This window comes from Alligator mississippiensis, chromosome 1 (assembly GCF_030867095.1).
Source record: "Alligator mississippiensis isolate rAllMis1 chromosome 1, rAllMis1, whole genome shotgun sequence".
In the NCBI taxonomy this organism is placed as follows: domain Eukaryota; kingdom Metazoa; phylum Chordata; order Crocodylia; family Alligatoridae; genus Alligator; species Alligator mississippiensis.
In genome coordinates, this window is record NC_081824.1 from 301,069,603 (window position 1) to 301,085,022 (window position 15,420).

The 15,420-nt window shown below is 44.2% G+C and overlaps 1 protein-coding gene across 1 annotated transcript in view; it reads left to right on the plus strand.

Moving 5' to 3' along the window:
- The first annotated feature begins 736 nt into the window (after positions 1 to 736).
- Positions 737 to 15,420, plus strand: part of TRAPPC10 (trafficking protein particle complex subunit 10) — an 84,391-nt gene continuing 69,707 nt past the window's right edge. Inside the window, exon 1 of the mRNA XM_014611183.3 lies at positions 737 to 925. Within this exon, the coding sequence (XP_014466669.2) occupies positions 832 to 925 (94 nt within the window). The 5' untranslated portion in view covers positions 737 to 831. The remainder of the gene's footprint in view (positions 926 to 15,420) is intronic.

Sequence of the window (15,420 nt, forward strand, 5' to 3'; positions counted from 1 at the left end):
ATCGCTAGAACACAAATCATTTCACGTGGCTGGGATGCTTCAGTCAGGGGGGTCCTGCCATGGGCAAAGCCTGGACTAGGTAGCCTGCCTTAGGATCCCACGACTAGGAGGGAGGGGGGCTCCAAATGCTGCACATGGGCTGGACCCCGGGAATTCTTAGGGGCAAACCTGGGGGGTGCATCTTGGCCCCCTGGCTAGGCTCCCCAGGTACCCCCGGGGCAGCCCCTGCGTGGGAAGAGCTGTGGCAAACAAAGCAGCAAGCTTTATTTTCTTGAGCCCTGCGGTCCTCAGCTCCAGGCAGCACTCAGCGCGCGCCTGCGCCTACACCTGCGCCCAACCATACCCTCTCCCCACCCAGCGAGGAACGTGAACTGGGTCCCATTCGCACATGCGCAAGAGCTGCCTGACTCTTGTACTCCTTCCGCCTTTACTTTCCCCTCTTCTTCTTCCCATTTCGTCCTCCCCTTTAATATAATTTCTGTCGGCAGCTTCTTTGCCTTCCCCCTTAATTCCCCGCTCCTCCTCCTCCCGGAAGCGGTAATGCAGGGCCAGTGATCCAGGAAGCGGATGAACGCGCGGAGCCTCACTCCTCGCTCCGGCGCGGGGCTGTGGACGCAGAGCGGGCGGGGGGTGGGGAGAGGGGCAGCGAGCGAGGAGCTGGCTGGGCGGGGCGGAACCCCGGAGTGGAACGGCCCATTCCAGCGCGCGCGGGGGCGGGGGGAGGTGAGGTGAAGAGAAGAGCGGGCGGGCGGTTAGTCGGGACCGGGCGGCCGGGACGGTTCCATGGCGCGGCGCGGGGGGGGGAGCCGGGGCTGAGGACCCCGCCCGCCCATGGACCCCGCCGCGGCGGTGGCCGCCGAGGAGGAGGAGGGCTCCGAGAAGCCGCCGGTGATATACACCATGGAGAACAAGCCCATCGTCACCTGTGAGTCGCTGTGCCCTTCCTCCCTCGCAGGGCAAGCGTTGGTGCGGGTGGGGGGGCTGCGTGGCCAGGTCTGCAATATGAAATGATTGCATTGGAAGCTCAGAATGTTTTTTTTTTTGCTGAAAAGCTGTCAGACGCTGAAAAAATAGGCAGTTAATGGTGCAAATAAGCATGGGAATAATTCTGCAAATAAGTCTGCATCTTTCTGACTTCATATCACTCGCATTAAGTTTGCAGCCAGGGAGTGAGTGAGAGCTGGGCCCTCAAAGTGGCAGCGTTTCTTTTATTTCAGGGCAGGCGCCGATCCCCAGCCCCAGCATTGGTTAAGGCTCCCCGAGAGCGACTAGCTTGGGTTTTGCGTAGGCTGCATCGATGTGCTGCCTCGAGCAGTCATACGTTTTGAACGCTTCTCAGATTATTATTTATTGTGCAAGGGTTGAAACTATTCTACGACTACCACGATTATCATATATCTGGCCGTGCTGCCCAGTGCCGCTGACTTTGTGGTGGGGGAGAGAGGTACTTTTATCCTGTGATAGCTGCCCGCATGTGCGGCTGCTTTTAGGCTGTCGGGCAATAAATTGTGTGTTGAGTTGGCCAGTGTTGGCATTCATGGCATGATTTTGCTGGTGGATGGTGCCTAGTGCTGTTAAGTTTGTCCTGCGTTTGACAAGGGAGTTGTGGGGCAAGTGCTTTGGCTGTGCGGCCACTCCGCATATTGTGGGATTGAGGGTGAGTGGAAAGGGAGGTCCTTCACTCAGGGGACCTCAGGTGATGGCACATTTGACAATGAGTGAGTTGAGAGAAGTTGCATGCCCCCCCCCCCCCCCAATGCCGGTCTCCATGAAGATTGTGCGATTTGAGGAGTGAGATGTAGGGTAAATGCTTAGCCCATGTGGCTGCTCTTAAGTTTATTGCATGAGGCTGGACCACTAAGGTGGTTTTCCTAGTTACACCCAGGGATAACCGCTTTTCTGGCATGGGGTAGTAACCGTGGAAGTAATGTATCTGAACTCCATGCCTTGGGGCTTGGGCCTGCACATAGGATGCCTGCCAAAGGATTTGGAAACATCTGAAGCCCCAGGTGGGGTGGAGGATGTTTGCTGGTAGTAGGGCCACTTACGGTTCTTGACTGACTCACATATTTGGAATTGATATGGCCGATTTGGATCGGAACACGAAAAATTCTCTTAATATTTTTTTTTATTGCGTGAGGCTGGTGCCCAAGACAAGAGAGCTCGGCTGTTGCCAGCAGAGTGAGGGAAGTGATTATCCTGCTCTATTCTGCGCTGGTGAGGCCACTTCTAGAGTACTGTGTCCAGGTTTGGGCTCTCAATGACAGAAAGAATATGGACAAGTTCAAGAGAGTCCAGCAGAGGGCAATGAAAGTGGCTCAGGGGCTGGGGCACATGATTTATGAGGGAACTGGTCTTATTTAGTCTGCAGAAAAGAAGACTGAGAGGGGATTTAATAGTAGCCTTCAACTTCTTGAAGAGGGTTTACAAGGAGAATGGAGCCGGACTGTTCTCAGTGGTGGCAAATGACAGAACAAGGAGCAATGGTCTCAAGTTGTGGCAAGGAAGTTAGAAATTAGCAAGGGAAGTTAGAAATTAGGAAGCATTTTCTCACTAGGAGGGTAGTAACACACTGGAACAAGTTACCCAGAGAGGTGGTGGAATCTCTCTCTTTGGTGGCTTTTAAGACCCGACTAGACAAAGCTTTAACTGGGATGATCTAATTGGGGCTGGCCCTGGTTTGAGCAGGCAGTTGGACTCTGACCTCTTGAGGTCCCTTCCAACCCTAACTTTCATAAGATTCTACAAACTGTGTGATAAGTCCTTTTGCATATATGACTGGTCTACATTTCTTGTGCGATTCAATGATGAATTGAGATAATCCAGGATACCTGGGATCTCGAGCATATATTGACAATATTTAATAGAAGCAGGATGTTGGCTGCAGTAGTTCCCTTGCTTTACCTGTGGCAGGTTGGGATGTTAAGTCTGTTTTGCATCAGGGTTGATGGTAGTTTTATGTTGAGTTTAGATGATGGATTGTATAGAATGGTTTAGCTAGGGCTGATTCTACCTCAGGCAGTGGGTTGGACTCAATGACCTCTGGAGGTCCTTTCTAGCCCTGCTTCTCTGTAATTCTTGATACTTTGCACATATGGATGGTCTGAATCCAGCATGCAATTCACCAGTGAATTGTGTACTGTCAATAATCTGTAACAGGGGCCTGAAAGGTCTGAAGGCTCCTGCTCAGCTTCTTGGGTGTATTATTTTTAAACTGACCCTAATGTTTAAGCAACTACTTTTATTTAGCTGCCTTCTCTCCCACTTGAACAAAATTGATACAAACCTTTCAACTGAGTTACCCTGACACATAAAGCACCCCAAGAAGGCCTCTAATACTTTCCCAGTCGATGCCCGGGTGTTTGGGGAGGGAAGGGGGGGTGGCTAGACTGTTTCATAGAGCCTCTTTGTCTGTTATTAGATGGGTCCGTCAAGTCCAGGGCAAGCAGGTTTGCTTACAGCCTCTGCCAGGCCCAAGTTGGTATTGGCATGAGAGTGGCCCATTCACTTTCATAAAAGTCTGTCAGCTCTAGCACTTCAAATACTTTAATTGTCCATGCTTTGTGAGTCATCTGCAAATGCAAACACCCCCCCCACCCCCAACCCCAAGTCCATGGAGCACACGCTGGCTTTTCTTAACAAAGCAAGACTTTTACATCTTTGTGACAGCCACATTTCACTCTGTTTCATAAAGTGTGTCCGTCTTCACAGGCCCATCTGGTACCTAGAGAAGACTCTGATCTATAATTCTGAAAAGGGTTACCCAGGTATTCCTGGAGTTGGATAGATTTTTTTCAGAACATTTACACTGTGGGCTGTGCTTGTTCATTTATCTCTCTCTTGTAGTTTTGTGGTGTTTGACATAAGTCGAGCTGAAATCAGTGGAACGTGGGATCATCAGTTTCTACCTACGTCACGTCCCTTTTAAAGTCAGTTTCACTCCAAATTTAGGTTAGGAAATACCTGCATGTCTTGAAAGTTAAAAAAAAAAACAAACAACCAAAAACCACTCTGTCCCTCACTCCTTCATTGTACGTATGCACGCACGCATGCATTAAGGCTGGGAAAGCAGGGCTTACAGACTTTCTACTTCTTGCCAAGGTTTGGTAATAGTGAAAAGTGTGTGTGTGTGTTTCTAGCTGAAATATTTTGAGCTTGATCCCCATTCCAAAATATCTTTGCTTGTCTGTCAAGTTCGATGAAATTGTTTCAACCATTTTTAGTTGAAAGAATAATTTAAAAATATTTTTTGTGTACATTTTGCAGTTAAAACTTTCTGGTCTTCAAAATGCCAAACTTGGCATTCTGTCAGATTTCATTTGGGATCAGTCATTTAGTATGAACAATGCACTCTTTTTACAAAGCAAAAGTGAACATCATGCTTGTAAAAAGTGTTTTGAGTGATAGCTCTATAGTCTCACCTATCTAGATGTGACATGAACCACAGCCAGGTTACCTTGCCACATCTTGTACATGCCTCAACTCAAAACAGGTGCAGCTGCTTTTGAGACTATCAAAATGTGTGATTATTGTAGTGCTTTTTGTGAGTTGGACCAGTGTGAGTTGGACTGAGACAGTAACTCATTCTATACTGATTACCAGACAGCTTTGGCTGGCAATGACTTTTGGTCATTACTGCCCTGAGTTGGCAAAGATGCTTTTCCCAACTTGCCCCACTCCCATTTTATTTTATTTTCTTAAATAGTGGGATATACTTTGATTCTGAATCCTGACTTCTAGGGGTGCACCGATAGAGATTTTTGGGGCCAATACCTATATCCAATTTTTAAGGAGGCATATCAGCCAATACCGATCCGATTTCCAAAACAGTGTGGAGAACTGCCTCCAGCTGGTAAGTCCATTGTGGTGGAAGGGGGAGGGAAGGGGCATGCAGGTGGCAAATCAACCCTCCCCCTCCCCCTGCGATGAGGGAGGGAGCAGGTGCTGCCCAGCTGGGGTGGAGGGGATTGATCTGCCCCCCAACCCCATGTCCTTTCCCTCCCCCCTCCCCTTCCACCACAGTAGACTTACCAGCGGGAAGCAGCTCTCCATGCTTCTGGGCTGTGTTCCTTGCTGCCTGCGTGCTGCGCTGTGGCTGCACACATGCACGGGCATTTATTGGCCAAATTATCGGCTCCGTTGGGCTGATTTCTGATGCAGCCAATTTTCGTTATATCAGTACTGATCCAATATCGGACCGATGTATTGGTGCATCTCTACTGACTTCTCAGTCCAAGTAGAAAGTCTCTAGAGACCAGAGTCTTTCAAACAGGTGAAAGGAGCTTAGGAGTTAGAGTGTACATTGTGGGTATGTATAATTGAGGGGTCTTAGCTGTAAGACTAGTGGTAGCTAGTGGGACTCTAGAAAGAATCCTGCAAAATCTATGACCAGATGAGTTTGGAAAATGCTTTTTGTGACCCTAACTCATCAGGGGCCTTTTTAATATGTCTAAAATGTTAACCTCTATGACCACTGATTTCAGTACTGACAAGAAATGAGATCCGTTACTAAATCAAATCCAGCGCTTTCATTAGCAGAGGTTAGGTAGTTTCTCTTTACCTGTTTTCTCTGGTACTGTTATCCAGTCACACCGAGTCTTTAAAAGTACAGTGTCAAAAACTTAATTTGGGGTAAAAGGATTTTTCAGGAACTCTGTGTACAACTTCATAAAGATACTTGTATTTGAGCCATAGCATTACATACATAAATATCTCTGATCTGATGAGGTCATGGTAACCATGACAATAATGCCTGAATGGTTTGTGACCTTGTCACACTACCCATGTTTTGTATAGCTTGTCTGTTTCCTATGAACTGGTTTGCACTAAATATTACATGCCATGAAGGAATATTCTTGTGGCTGGGAAAGAGACTGAATTACACTTTTTTATTTATTTTTTTTTAATTTCAAGACTTTATTAGGAGCAGGATTGTTATATTAGAACACATTCAGCATATACGCCTCAGCTTTGTATACTCCTGTTTTGTTCTAAAACATGAAAATTATCTTGAGAAGTTTTCATGACTGGAATTAAGATTTTTCCCTGTTGAACAGTAGGCTCTCTTTTGGACACTTTCCTCCTGTGTTCTGCCTCACTTGAGTTAGTAAACACTTAGCATGAAATAGCTCCCCCTCCCTTTGGAAATATTTTTTCTGCACTGAAAAAAATGTATTGAGCAGTTAATGATTTAATAAGTGCTGGAGGACCATCCCTTTTCTACGTGAAGCTTGCTTTTCTCGCACTTACTTCTGACAACATGTCTCAAAATTTTAAACGAGAATTTGGTGCCTCATGATGTAATTACTGGAAATTTGAGGCTTGTCTTTGATAAGTGGCTCCTGTTTTAAAGCAGAAATAATAACTTGATTATAATTTCATGACCTGTCACTGTAATTTCTGGTTAGTTTGACCAGCTTGTCTGAATAGTGATTCCCAGGGTGTTCATGTACCTAGCGTGTCTGATAGTTTTTTTTTTTATGATAAGCTCTGATATGGCTTAGCTCTGTAGTTGACTTGCAGTGAAGTTACTGCTGTTATCCGTGTTATTCATAAAAGTGCTTTGTTTGACAGTGTCCTTTCAGTGAATCTTCTAGTTCATCTTTTATATCCTTGGGACTTGCCTACACTTTTGGGAAACCATCCCTATGAAAGGAATACCTCCATTAATGGTGTGTTGGCAAATTCCTTGGTAGCTTGTTCTCCAGTAATTGCTCTTATCATGAGGCATTTTAACTTTTCCTGTCGTAAGTTAGCCCATTAAGTTTGTGGTATTTTCATTGACATCACTTGATCCCAATAGACATAGTAACTGCACAAGTCTCCTCTCAGCAGAAGAAACAGGCTTATGCCAGCTTCCTTCTATCCTTGTGCCTACCGAGGAAGCACTATAGTGTAAGGGAGGGGTGGGCAAAATGCAGCCTGTGGGCTGGATGCAGCCTGCCAGGCCATTCTATCTGGCCCGTGGGGCCCCTAAAAATTTTAGAAAATTAATATTTATCTGCCCCCAGCAGCCTGTCATGCGGCCCTCTATGGATTGCCAAAAATCAGTAAGCGGCTTTCTGCCCAAAATAATTGCCCGCCCCTGGTGTAAGGAGTATTAGCACCATCACTGCAAGTGCAGGGCAGAGGATGGAAGTAGTATATGCAGAAGATGGGAGAAAGATTAAGAGAAACTAAGTTAAGGGAGAGGAAGGGGAAAAGATGTCTGATGAAAGAATTCAGAAGTAGCTGGTAGAAGAAATATGAGCAGACCAAGGAGGAGACAGAAAAATGAATGAGAGCTGTTGGTCTGCATATCTAGGATGAAATATGCTCTTGTAGTCAAGCACTGTATTGGGACAGGAGGCGTCTGGTGCATATCCCACCATTATTATAGTTATAATACCAATTAGTGTTAGAGAGAATGGCAAGATGTACAGAAAAAGGGTGTGCAACCCCAGTTACAAAAGTGTTCAGGAGAAAGAGTCTGATTACTTTTTGGTGGATTATAGTGCTAGGTTCTTCGGTAGTTTAAAATGATTTTCGTTGTAACAAGACTTCTGCAGTAAAATGCAGTATAAATTTGGGTCTCCTCTCCCTAAATGCAACTATATCTGTGTGTTAGCTGATTACTACTGTCTAGCCAGCACATTGCCATTTTGTACTTTTACATTTTATTACTCTTTCCTGTGACAGTTGTAAAATATTTGCTTTGGTTCATGTTAGCACATGTTTTTAGCACACCTGCTGGCTCAAAATGTATCTGTTTACAATCTGAAAACTGCCTGAGATCAGGAAAAAGGCTTTCAGATTGTCCAGTGGTTGCTTGAAAAGGGATTCCCACACTTGAATTAAGTACACTGTTATGCTAGGGTTATAAAGCTTTATACAAAACATTTAAATATTACTTTGGTATAAACAGATTGACAAGGTTAATGTAAACAGAAGTACTATTACTCTACTATATTTCCCTTTTTCATCGTATTTTTTTAAACTACCATTGAGTGATAGCTTTTTTTTTAAAGTTATGCTGGTCCATAGTATTTTGATTGTGGTTGGGTGAAACCTTGTTGAAGCTGGTGAGTTCAACAACCTCACTTCATTCAAGATAACTTTAATAAGCAGTTACTAGAACAGGCAACTGAAACAGTACAGATCATTGTCCTAAATGGAGGCTACATACAAGGCTTGTGCAGAAGTTGAGCTATCTGGTCTTTGAAGGGTTTTCCCTGAAGCATGAATGCAAATTCATGTAGCTCCTATACACTGCTTGAAGCTGTGTGCATGAGAGAAGGGACTGGAGTATGGAAGGCTGCAGAGGCCCCAGAGACTGGCTCGTAGTGGAAGTGTGGGGAAAATTGATAGAGCCTTTGGGTGAAGGACTGGCTGAAAAGAGACTTGGTGTTCTGAACAAGGAGCTGCTCCTGTTTGATTCCTACTGTGTTCACGGAAACAGGACTCTTATGCACATTCTTTGTAAATACATGGAATTGCAATTGAGACCAGACTGTATCATCAGTTTTTGTTTTTTTTTTTTCTCTTTATAAAAAAAACAACCCATAAGACCTCAAATACTAGCTAACTGCTTTGGTGAAGAGGGTTAACTACTGTGATGCCAGTAGAAAGTTAATGCTGACTGGTTAAAGCATTTTCAGAAAAAATAACTTCTAACCTCAATGACTTCTAGTTTTCCTGGTGTATTCTTATGATAACAGAGCATTATAAATGATAAAGGATTATCAGTTTGTCCTCTGCCTAACCTATTTGTTTGCATACTAGTAGGGAGGCACTTGTATTCTTCAGTGTAATTTACAAATATTAACTAAATTTTGCTTCAGAATGTATGGCTTATATTGGTTAAGGTGAATATATTGTGAATGAGTTGGTATTTCATACACTTGATTGTTTTCACTTGCAACAAATGTTTGTATATTTTTACACATTAACTTTCTTTCCCTACCTTATTTACTCTAATACAAGACGCAGTTTTCCCCCCCAATCAGCATGGGGGTAAAAGTCTCTTATCTTACACTTGCATATAAAGAGACCTCATTAAATACACTGTCTATCACTAAACTGCTGCCAAAAGCATTCTGTCCTCAGTAATGGAAACCAACTCTGAAGCTGATTAAATGTAGCCAACATTGAGCATAACTATTAAAAAACATGGCCCATATTGTAGAAAAATGCTGATAGGAACCTCTTTTTTTTTTTTTCTTTTTTTCTGTTTGGCTCTTTAAAAAAAAGAGAACTAAAAAAACCTAACAACTCCACCCCCCCCCCCCCCCCCAACAAAGGAACGAACGAACGAACGAACCAAAACAACAACAGCACCCCCCCCCCCAAAAAAAACAAAGCAAAAAACCCCCAAAAACCAAATGTGGATATTCCCTCATTGGGGAACTGGAATCCAGAGGGCCAGAGCCAGCCCTGACACCCTCTCTTTGGTGCCAGAAAATGTTAACGCTCAAGATGACAAAGTTCGAGGCACAAAGAAATACAGGAAATCCGAGCAGGGGTGGGCAAAATGTAGCCTGTGGGGCCCCTAAAAAATTTAGAAAATTTAATATTTATCTGCCCTGGGCTGCTTGTCATGCAGCCCTCAATGGTTTGCCAAAACTCAGTAAGTGGCCCTCTGCCAAAAATAATTGCCCGCCTCTGTAGTAGAGGGTAGGAGTAGGGGTGTTATGTAAAACATGTAGCCAACTAAGCCTGGGAGCGAGAAGGGGAGAAAGGGGACACGATGCTTACACAGTGAAGAACCGACAGAATACTCTGCACAACAACACTGCATTTGAGTAGGGAAATGGTTCCTAAAGCACACAGAGTTAAAATTGACATTTAATCCTATCCCAAAAGGCCAAGATTCTGCATGGGAATCCACTACAAGGATAGGTTAATGCAACCCATCTGAGTAATATATATGGTAGTGTCCATTGCCTGCAGTCCCCCTCAGCACTGTCTCTTTTCAAGACGTGGTCAGCCACTACACTGAATATATTTGGACTTCCTCTTCACTCCCACAGCTGAGCTGTACCTTTTTTTTCCCGTTTTTAGTGATTCCTATTTTTTCACCAGCTTTGTCTGGCAGACATCCCCAAATTGGGCCCCAAACAGTTCTCCCAGAATCCCTCTGTCGCTTCCCGTTTCTCTGCCTGTCATGTATGATTAGTGTGACCCTGCTTTCCATGAGGTGGAACCGGACAAGGTAGCCTAGCACTTAATCTGCATATATCTGAAGTATCTAGATCTGGAATATACACAACACACATGCTGAGCTGTGGGGTCACCATGGCTTGATATACTTTTGATTTTAGTGGTGCCCAGCCCAGTGAACTATGTAGTCAATCATAAGCTTTTGGCTTTGGACTAATGTGCATAGCTTGTACCAACCGAGCAGAGGAGATGCCATGATCACCACAGTATATGGTAGTATTGGTCCAGGTGGTTTTGCTATGCCTGGAAAGGGAAATCCTTTTCCTCCTGGCCTGTAATGGCTTTGTATAGTTGAGGGTGGAGACTTGTTCATTGCACTGCAGGCAGGCACCCCTATGAGAGTCTACTATAGCTTTCCAATGGGAGGATATTGGCTGCACACTTTTTTCCTGGAGATGGAGGTTTTCTCCATAACTTGCTCCTTTGGCCTTTTGGCTAAGGGCAAGTGAGACTTGAGGGGCATCTGAACCCCAAGATCTCCAGGCTTGAGGCTTGCATGTAAGATGCCTGCCATAGATTTGGTGAAGAGTCTGGGAGGTAAGATACTTGCACCTGAATGACTGAGTGCTCTGTTCAGTGGGTGGAATTTGGAACTGATTTGACTCATTTGTACCTATGTATAAGTAGGTACAGAAGTGTTGCTTAAAAGTATGTTTATGAAGTACCTGTGCTAAAATGTGCAGCAGTTTCAAAAAAGGTAAAATACATAAATTCTGGCTGAACTAAGTCTCTGGGTACCTGTAGTAATTTGCCTATATACAAATTTGCCTATATTCAGATGACTACAGGTATGTTTTCAAATTTGGGCTTGACTTGCATGTGTTCAGGGAGAGCAGGGTCTGTTAGTAAAGGGGGGGGGGAAGGGTTTTGGGGGAAGAAGCCAGGGGCCAAGGGGGCTACCTGACCCCTCAGATTTATTTTTCCTGCTATAGTAGTAGGAGAAGGACAAATTTGAGGCAAACCTCCAATAATTAGATTCTATACCTGGAAAATTTATCAAATCTATAATTTGATTATTGGGGAGTTGTAGTCAAGTAAATAAGGTAGCTTGCAGAAACTTCAAATTTCAGTTTCTATGTGCTTTGGAAGGTGTTTTAACAGTTTTATTACAGAATTAATAATTTACAAGCATCTTGTGAGAGAGTCATATGTGTCTTCTTACCTTCAGATTAAAATCTTGTAAGATATACTTTGCCTTATATGAGGTGCCTTTCATGTAGTGTAATCTCGTTAAGATCACAAAGCAATTTATGAGAAGTAGATGAATATCCGGTTCTTCCAGGTAAGGAAATTGCATTGTACATGCCAGATGAGGGTTTAAAGTCAGGGTTTCTGGCTTCCAGTATCCTGCTCTTAGACAATGTTTCCTCCTCTCCTAAATAGAAAAGGTACTTTGTGGATATAGAAGCCTTTAGAAGAAGGATCTAGTCCCTCATATTATGCGTACTTTACAATTTACATATATTTCAAACAAGCATTATCCTGTGAATTGTTAATAGGAAACAAATTGATATCTTATTCCATTTCTCTTCTCTCTCCTTCTCTCTTCTCTTTTGTCATTAGTGTTGTTTATAGGATAGTTTTGTAGTGCTCCTCACCATGTCTGAATATGTGCATCTTTAGTGACTTAGTTTGACACGTGCTAGTTATTATTAATTATCTAGCATGGCTATAACAAAAATAATTTGCAGTAAAAGCACTATTTTGCCATTCACCTATATTTATTGTTGCAGCTGAATTAATAACAAGGGATCTTTCTGAGAATACTCTTAGTTTTCTATAGTACTGATTGGTTAAACACATTGCTATTGCAATATAAATGGTGTTAAACACTATTTCAAACTGTAGAATCTAAAGTCTAGTCCAGTGGCTTGAGGCACCCCTCCATAACTTTTATGAATTGTGGCACCCAATTTTAAGAAATTATTGCATATTACAGTGCCTTCTTTCTTGCAGAGGCTCCAGTCACTAAGGGTGTGGGGTCCTCCAGGCAGGGATGAGTTTGAGCCTACACTTACCTGCCTAGTGTATCTACATATCTTCTCATACCTTGGGGTGCCCTTCCAAAGAGCAGATGGCACCCTAGTTAAGACTGGCTGGTCTAATTCAGTGGTTTTCATGTTGGGTTATGTGATAGGTCATCAGGCGTTCCACAAAGAGATTGGGGGTAATTGAATGGGGGGCGGGCTAGGCTAGGAGGTGTGCTGCCATTGCTGGGTTGGGTCACCTGGCTCTGTCTGCATCAATCTTCAGGACAGGGCTAAGGGTTCCTGGCAGAAGAAGTGATTTGAAAGGGTTCTGTGATTTTTCTTAAAAAAAAAAAAAAGCTCCTCTAGTCTGTAGTTGGTATGTTTTACCTTGCTGGGCAGTTTCTGTTAGGCATACACTTCTAAGGCATGACTTTTTTTTTATTTATTTTTTTTTAAGAGGCCCAAAATATTTCAAAACTTTCTTAAAAGGGGAGAAAAGTCCCTCTTTTAAAGATGGATTTTTATTTTCTATTTTAGGGTTTAATACTCTTAAATTATTCTAAGTCTTACTTGTTTGCATACTGCTTTGAAAATACAAAGATAAAAAGGCACTGGGTGTTAAAGTATTAAAAGTGATCATAGGGGTTTTGTCACACAACTTGAAAGGATAAAAAGTTGACTTGTCATAGAGACCTTCCTTCTGCAAACTTGTAAATCAGCTAAGCCTTATGTGTGGATTCACTGACTTCACTGCATCAGTTTTAAGCCTAAAGTTTGAAAATGACCAAAAAATACTGAGACGAATCATTGATTATATTTATAGCAATCTAGCGTCCTTCCAAAAAGCAGCTCCTGATGGGGTTTTTTTTTTCCATATAAATGAAAATCTGAGGTCAGAAAAAAAAAAATCATTTTAGGAAGGGAAAACATGCATTAGCTTAGTTTGGTGTAGGGTTTTTTCTTCAGTTGCCACAATTCTTATTGATGTCAGAGTTCCTTACAAAATAGCAGTTTGTTGATATATGGTTTCCTGTCCTTTCCCAATGAGATGATGACTAGCTTTGTTTATTCATACATTTTATTTATTTTACTGAGAATAAAGAGAGATCCAGCTTTTGAGTGTGAAAGTTCATGATCATGAGACTCCCACCCTCAGAGTAGGATAAGCATGGGCTGACTGAATTTAGGTTTTTTTTCATCCCAGTTCTTTACATGTGAAAGGCGGACTTGTTTCCCAAGGAAGATTTGACACCACTCTAAAGCTGTGACAGTCACTCAGGAGAAAAGTTTTCTGGAGAGGTAGGCTAATCTAGTGATTTGAGACACTAAGATAGGACTTGGAGGACAATCAAGATAGTTTCCTGCTGTACCAAAGACTCCCTATATAACCTTAGGAAAGTCATTTACCCTTTCTCTGTCTTAGTTCCCAAGCATAAAATGGTGATAGTACCTCCCTGCCTCAGGAGAGCTGTAAGAGTAAATGTTAGACTCAGGAGCATTCACATCCTAAGGTTGAACTATTCAAGACTACTTTGTTTCTAAAAAAAAAAAAATAGTCTAAGGCAGAGGTCCTTCAAAATGGTTCTTTAGTCAAGTGTCAGCCTTTGGTGGTGAGCTTTGTCAGTAAAGGTAGTTGGAAAGTTGGTTTAGTCAGTCACTTAAATTCCCCTGTGCTAGGGAGTGCTGTGGTGTAGAGTTCCCAGAGCAACTCCTGAATTGCCCCTTTGCTGGTCTCCAGCAGAAATGGTGTGCTTGTGTGAGATTAGCATAGCTAGGGATTGACTATCCCAGTTTGCCAGAACAGCATAGGCGGGAGGAGGCAATTGGAGCTAAAGGGTATCAAGTATTCAGTGCTCAGCAGCAACCTACGGTCCACAGGCCACATCCAGCCCCTAAGGAGACAGTAAAATGCAGACTGGATTGCAGGCTCGGATACAAATAGTACCCTGATCCCCTTTTGTAGCTGGGCTATATTACTTGTTCTGCAGTTTACTAATGGCTGGCTAATCCCTTTCTGCTGATTCCTGATAAGGGCTCTGCAATTCATGATCTAGCCCTGTGCAGAGGGCTGCTTTCTCCCCACCACACTGGAGCCTTAGTTTATTGACTTTAACTTGTCTTACCACAGATGAGGCTGGGGAGGAGTGGGTATCACACAGCCTCTCTGCACAGAGCAGGAACAACTTGGGTGCAGCTGTAGACTGCTTCAGGTTGACCTAGAGGTGGGGTGGGCAAAATGGCAGATCTGACCAGTGGCTGGACTCCATTTCCCAGTAGCCCCTGCACATGTGGCTCCCGGCTGGTCTCCATGGTGACTCTGGGAGCAGCAGGGCCATGATGGTGCAGGGCGGCAGAACCACGGCTCTGCCTTGGCCCCATGCTGTTGCAGCCCTGCACTCCCAGGGTCTCTATGGAGACCATCCGGGAGCTGTGTGGACAGGGCATGCAGCTGGTGGGGAAGCTACTCTGGGACCTGGATCTAGGAGTCATGATGGCATGGGGCTGTGGCAGAGCTGTGATCTGCTCCCTGCATGCCCCTGCCTACAGAACCTGCACTTGTTGCAGGAATGTGTGAGTAGCAGATTGCAGCTCGTCCCTGGCCCCAACCCCATGCCGTCACCACCCCCAATATCCTGGGGTCTCCCTTGCACCACCCACCCATCTCACTGCCAGCTGTGGCTCCATCCCAGCCACCTGGTGGCATACCCTACCTGTGTAGGTACTGCCCCCCAGAAGTGGGTGTAGGATGGATGGGTCAGGGTGCCTGAGCACTGGGGCTAGGTCTGGCAGTGGCAGCCAGAAGGGGCTGCAGAGGCTGTTGGGAAACTAGTTTGCTAGGCCTGTGGGCCAGACTTTGCCCACCCCTGACCTCGGATTTGCAGGTAGTGCTAAAAGGCCACAAGATCCCTGGGGCCGGAAGGATAGCTACTGATCATTGCATCACCTCCAAGCTGTAGATGGAAGACAACTGTGGGCTGGATTGCCAACCTTGTGTTAATTCATCCTTGTTCCTTTGTCTGTCCTTGTTCCCCAAGCATACATTGGAACAACATACATAAGGCAAGAATAATAGGTGTGTGCTGCACATTGGATTATTTTTCTGAGACTGAAGTTGGAGCATCATCATGGGGTTAGGTTTACAGTTAGGCGCTCCACTATAAAGATAAGTCCTGCAGTTGAGCCTTTCCACTCTTCTGTAATGAGTCTTGCAGCCAACTCTGCAATCCTGTGTGTGAGCCTGCTAGATTCTTAT